General features: G+C 38.2%; 1 protein-coding gene and 1 non-coding gene across 2 annotated transcripts; both read left to right on the top strand.

The window, feature by feature from the left end:
• Positions 1 to 1981: 1981 nt before the first annotated feature.
• On the top strand, positions 1982 to 2730 carry LOC112140304 (CUB and zona pellucida-like domain-containing protein 1; the record flags this gene model as incomplete). Its single annotated transcript, XM_024263215.2, is given in 2 exon segments — positions 1982 to 2171; positions 2243 to 2730. Coding segments are annotated over 2 exon segments (327 nt in total), but the record flags the coding sequence as incomplete, so codon positions are not given.
• A 3441-nt stretch (positions 2731 to 6171) lies between these two features.
• trnas-aga lies at positions 6172 to 6253 on the top strand. The gene has a single exon. It is a non-coding gene; the product is annotated as a tRNA-Ser (tRNA).
• The last annotated feature ends 188 nt before the right edge of the window (positions 6254 to 6441 follow it).

Raw genomic sequence — 6441 nt, 5'->3', positions numbered from 1 at the left:
TCATTTTCCTGTGACAAAATTCTCTAAACATCCACTCTGACTTTAGAAAGTTCAAACCTGTGACAGGAGCTTGAATCAATATTTTTTTTCTGGCAGAAGTTTGAGGATGATTTGACATCATTACTTATTTTGATCAAAATCAATATGTGGGATCCATTTTTCTCGATCTTTCCAAAGCTTTTGACCTTGTGGATCATTATCTGCTTCTCGACAAACTTTATGCAATAGGTTTTGATACCATGCAGTTTTGTTGTTTAATTCTTATCTTCACAGTAAATTTTTAGTATGTTGTCTCTCATGGTGCTCAGACAGATAAATGTGTCATTGAAAAAGGTGTGCCTCAAGGGTCCACTCTTGGCCCTCTTTTGTTCTGTATCTTTGTTAATGATCTTTCACAAGTCATCTCACTCGCTCGATAAGCATTTATGCTGATGATACTGTTATTTACAATTCTAACTCTGATCTCTCTATAGTAAGAAATAATTTACAGCTTGATTTTAATTTGGTTCAAAACTAGCTTCTCAATAATCAATTAATTTTAAACAAGAAAAAATCATGTTGTATACTTTTTGGTACACACTCGAAATTACTGCATTCCCCTGATCTTCAATTACAGTTTAGTGATGGGTCCTTGATGTTGAGAGCTGACTCTATCAAATATCTTGGACTCTGGTTGGACCCGGAACTAAACTTTAAACCTCACATTGACTACATAATCAAAAGAACGTATGCCACTTTAGGTCCTCTTTTTCGGTCATTTAACTGCTTTACGTTGGAAGTCAAAAAAAGAATAATTAATTAATTTGTTTTACCTATTATTGATTATGCTGATACAATTTATGAAAAGACACATGGTTCATACCTTAAACCACTTAATGTTCTCTTCAACTCTCTTTGTAGATTTATTCTTAATTGTCCATATCAGACTCACCATTGTATTCTCTTTGAAAAACTTAATTAGTTACAGCCATCTAAGAGGCGTGAGCTACACTGGATTCAACTAATTTATAAATGCATTTTTTTTTATCGTCCCCAATATCTTCAGCAATTCCTAGTTCCAAGTGTTTCTTCATATTCACTTAGAAGTACTGACTGTCCCACTTTCTCTGTCCCAAGAATCTACAAAGAAGTTGAGAGTAGAGCATTTCAGTACAAAGCTCCTTCTGATTGGAATAGATTGCCTACATCCTTAAGATCTTTGACTTCGTTTAGACCAGGGGTCACCAACCTTTTTGAAACTGCGGGCTACTTCNATTGCATCACAATAAAATAAAATAATCGAGCAGCTCACAAGTGAGGCGACGTGTTGGTGACCCCTGGTTTAGACTATTCAAGTCATCTTTGTTTACATGTCTTAAAACTCCATGTATATGCTTCTAGTTCTGTTTTTCTGCATCGTGATTAATGTTACTCTACTGTATGATGGTCACTTAAGCTAATGCGAATTATGTACCATATGATGGTAACCTATGTTAATGTATTAATATACCATATAAAAAGTACTTGTTTTTGCTGTTGTAATTATAACATCTTAGGGATGCCACGATATATATGTATATTTATAGTTATTTATTTATTGTTATTTATTTATTTTATTTTATTTTCAACTACTTTTTTTGTTTGTTTTCTGTCTTGCTCAATTTATTTATGTTTGCAAAATATGTTGAATTTATACATCCCTAGTTGACATCCCTAGTGGTGTAATTCTCTTCAATATTGTTGTTTTGTTATTCTTTGGCAGGAGGGGAAAGGAGAGGGAAGGGGGTTTGTTTGTTGTCTTGTCTGTGTGTTGTCAGTTGTTATCTGTATGTAGTTTACTCTGTCTGTCTAATCTATGTATAATGTTTTGTTATTAGTTTTAGACTCCCTTGAAAGTGAGATGGTACATCTCAAGGAGCATTCCACTAATAAATACTAAATTTGTGTCAACTAGAGGTCGCAGCAGTACTGGTAGAGTGACAGAGGCTGATGTTGTGTTCAGGTGTACATCAGCTGCTCCGTGATGATGTGTGAAGCAGGGAACCCCAACACCAGGTGCTCACAGGGATGCATGAACTCCTCAAGTTCAGACTCTCATCATCACATCCACAAGAGAGAGGCCCCCATGCAGAGCAAAGCACACTTCATTTCCCAGGGTCCTTTGCGCCTGCACTCAGATAACAGTGCCTCACGTAAGTACAGCAGTCCAAAAGAGATTTCTGAATCTGTGAGCAAAACTGAAACAGCACTTTCTTATTTCCAGTGATCAACCTGAACCTGAACATGGTCTTCATCGCCGGGTGTCTTCTTGCTGCTGTGGGAATGATCTGTGGTGTCGTCGTCTTCAAGACCAAAGTCTCCAAAGTCAGATACCAACCTCTACCAACCTGTGAAACCTAAAGCTTCAGCTTGTGCCAGTCGCGTACCAGATTTGATCATTTATCTCAGGTTTTGGGAATCTTTATATACTTGTGTGCATATTAACAGATCGTCAATTGTATTGGTGTTGCAAAATACATAAATAAATGTGCTAACAATAAATATGCTATAAAAATAAATACAAAAATTCAGGGACGACTATTTAATTAGAAGCCTAGCAAACACTTCTACATTGTGGTCCATTATCAATCTCACAGAAGGACGTCGGACTGCAGCCTCATTGAAGACCCACTCCAAGAAAAACTGTTTTGAATGTGTTCCTGTTGCATTTTTCTCATGATGGACATATATGAAGAAAATTAAAACTGTGTTTCAGAGTATTTCTTTATTCAAATTATTGTGAATCAGAAGCAGACAAAAATACAGGTTAAAGAAAGTGTCTAATACAAGGCTCTGCAACCTGCAGCTCCAGGTCCACATGTGTCTCTTTTATCTCTCCATTGAGGCTCCTTGACCAAACATAAAATAAGTCATGGAGACTGTTGACCCAGACATGTCCGTCAGAGTCAGCAGTAAACAAAGCCTGCAAACTAAGACTACCAAGGTCCAACCCCAAACTAAAATAACAAAACCCAGCAGTGAAAGACTGCAGAGGACAAAGAGGGGAAGAAGAACAAAAAATGAATAAATAAATAAAACAGCAAGTTTTAAAGTTAGCATTTATTTAATTTACATGAAATAAATTGATGGCTGTGGTGCACATACAGTAGATGATAAACTATGTAGGTTTTTGCATCCTGTTGACCTGAAGACGTCTTGTTTGTTCAACTCTACCTCCAGAATGAACAGATTTTACATGGAAAGCAAAACTTTGGTAAAAAGATTGATTTTTTTATTATTTAAAAGCACATATTATCTTATGCTGAACAACATTGGTTACTAGCTGTCCAGAGCTGATCTCAGATGATCCTGTTTGGAACAGAGCATCTTTTATTTTGAAAAGAAGTTATTGGAGCTTCTGTCAAATGTAAAAAAAAATCACACTTTGAGAAATGCTAGTTTCTTTTTACATTTTTGCTTTTGTTTGTGCCAAAAATAGAGATAATTCCTTCTCCTTGGCTAAACACTGCTAACCTTAGCTTAGCATTTAGGATGACTTCTACCTCTTCTGCTTTCACCCTTATTTCCTGCCTTTCATGTTAAAGTCCCACTATTTGTCACTCACCAAGGTGTGAAATTTGTTCTCCGCATTTGAAACATCCCCTGGGGGAGCGGTGAGCTGCAGACACAGCCGCGCTCGGGAACCATTTGGTGGTTTAACCCCCCAGTCCAACTCCTTAGTGCTGAGTGCCAAGCAGGGAGGCACTGGGTCCCATTTTTAGAGTCTTTGGAATGACTCGGCCAGGATATGAACCCACGACCTTCCAATCTCAGGGCGGACACTCTACCACAAGGCCACTGAGCTGGTATGTTATGTGTTCAGTGATCCTGCCTCCTTTAATGAGGATAGTGATCGGTGTGTTAAGTGTAGCCTTATCTTTAATTTGGAGGCCAGGCTATAGTAGGTAGGAGCGCGGCTCCACAGAGCGGAAGCTAAACCAGCTAGCCAGGCTGTTACTCGTAGCGTTAGCGGGCCTAACTTAGCTAGCAACCCGGCACCTCCCCAGCAGGATACACAGGATAGGTAAGTACCAGAAGGAAGTGTAGATGTCCAGCTCGACACCTTCTCAACATGAGGACTTCCGGCTGGAATGGCAGACTGAGCAGACAGCTGTCGCTGAGCTCTTGGCTTTTGCCCGTCTTTCAGATGTCAGACTTTTAAAGCTGAGATTGAACAACCTTGCTGAGAGACAGTTGTGCTCTGTTTGAGTTTTGTTTGGGAAATTCTTATTGTTGTTTTGCTCTACTGGCACTGAGGAAAGCTGACTTGAAGCCAGCTACACCGCAGCCGCCGACCACGTGCGAGCATGACTATTCTCTTTTCTACAAAATAATACAGCAGTGATTTATCACAGAACATATCCCTTCTGAGTCCCTTTTTTCTGCACACAACTACAACAGCTACCGGTAATGTAAACCAGTCAGTGCAATGTGCTACAGCTAGCAAGAAAAAAATCCTGCGTTGAGTAACATTTAACTAACACTAGTACAGTTGCTCTGAAACATTTGTATTTACAGCCTAAAACACCGAGAACAATAAACAGATATAATTTATGTATGTTTGCGAGTGTTTTANCAGTGCAATGTGCTACAGCTAGCAAGAAAAAAATCCTGCGATGACTAACATTTAACTAACACGAGTACAGTTGCTCTGAAACATTTGTATTTAGGGCCTAAAACACAGAGAACAATAAACAGATATAATTTATGTATGTTTGCGAGTGTTTTACCTGAAAAGAGGAATAATGAAGAAATGACACAAGACACCATGCTGCATCAGTCAAGTCCAGTGTAATAATGGACGAAAGGAAGCAACACATGTCCCCTACACAAACTCAGACACAATCAGTCAAAACACCATCAACAGATGAAACTCTCAAAACTTAATATTTGAAAGAAAGCTGAATGAAAATGATGTAGAATGAAGGTAATTATTCAAAATGACATGTAAATATTAGCATGGTGTTATTGTAATACGTATGTTTTGACATCAAGATCAGAGTGGTCGATCACAGATCAATCAATTATTACATCACTGTCTATTCTTATAATGAACTATTAAATAATTTCCTCTATCCTATTTAGGAACAGTTAAGAATAAAACCAATTATCATTTTCCTAAACAATATGAAGCATTCTTCTTTTTGTCAACAATTTTCTTTCTTCATTCATGTCTGTGTAAAAAGTCTTCACATTCACAGAAAATAACACACATTAGCCTCACAGTTAGCATGATGCTAACATTTCTTATGATAGCTTTACCTATTCTANAGTTTCAAGTCGAAATATGCACAGACTGAAGCACCGCCTCATTGTCATTTTGTACTACAGTGCTTCTCACTAGGTTGTTTTTGTGTCTGATGGTGTATTTCTATGTGAGCGTGAACAGAGGGGAATGCCATTACAGACAGACAGGTTAAAGGTAGCAGAAAGAGGAGTCCAGAAAGAGTCAAATCACCCCAGACCCAGTCATGAAGCAACACACTCTCAGTAAAATGCGTACATATTCCACGACTTTGCACTCTGAAAAACCTTGTATAATATACGCCAAACACGTTTTTTGCGTGCATATGATACGCAATGGTAGAGAATAGGTTGCGCCGGCGTACAATATCCACGACTTTTTAGGTTTCGTTTTGATCACATGCTCAGAAATCCTCCAGCTCTTTTCTAAATGACGTCGTTCCTGGTTAAGGTTAGGATTACGGTTATGGTTAGGGTTAGAAAAGCAAATTGTTCATTTGTGGGGCTGTCTGTGATGCTCACGCCTTCACCAGGGGACGTGTCAAACGTGGAAAACACATTTAACACGTTTAGGACGGCGCGTATTATATGCACGCAAAAACCGGTTTTGGCGTATATTATACACAGTATTTCCCAAAACATGGCATTTGTTCGCATTTTACTGAGACTGAGTTTCTCATTAAAATCACAAGCTAGCATTAGCAGGACAAGAGAAAAGAAGAGCAATTTAGGAGCTTACCATCCGTACCCTTTTAATACAGATCCAACCTTGGACAAGAAAGACAAAGACATTTTAATTTTTGTGAAGACAAGAATTGTATTACTCTTTAGCCATCGCTAAACCAGTTTTCCGACTGCGTGTGAGTTTAACCGCCATTAAAGATCTAGTCTGGGAGAAGACTGTTGCATGTTGCTGTGGCCGAGTGGTTAAGGCGATGGACTAGAAATCCATTGGGGTCTCCCTGCGTAGGTTCAAATCCTGCCAACAACGGCTAATTTTCATTGCCTGGCAAACTTTGAACCGTTGATTTATACTAGCGTTGATGCTTTTTTCAGTTCTGACTCATGTTACTACATTTTAAACTTCCATAACATTCTTCATTTGTACTTTTCTAAACACCCTAATTCACTTTTTTAAAAAATGACTATGTTGTTTGTCAAGAAATACAAAAAATTTTG

This window comes from Oryzias melastigma, linkage group LG3 (assembly GCF_002922805.2).
Source record: "Oryzias melastigma strain HK-1 linkage group LG3, ASM292280v2, whole genome shotgun sequence".
Lineage (NCBI taxonomy): Eukaryota > Metazoa > Chordata > Actinopteri > Beloniformes > Adrianichthyidae > Oryzias > Oryzias melastigma.
Note: the sequence above shows the minus strand (reverse complement) of the source record. Positions and strands in the feature narration are given on the sequence as shown.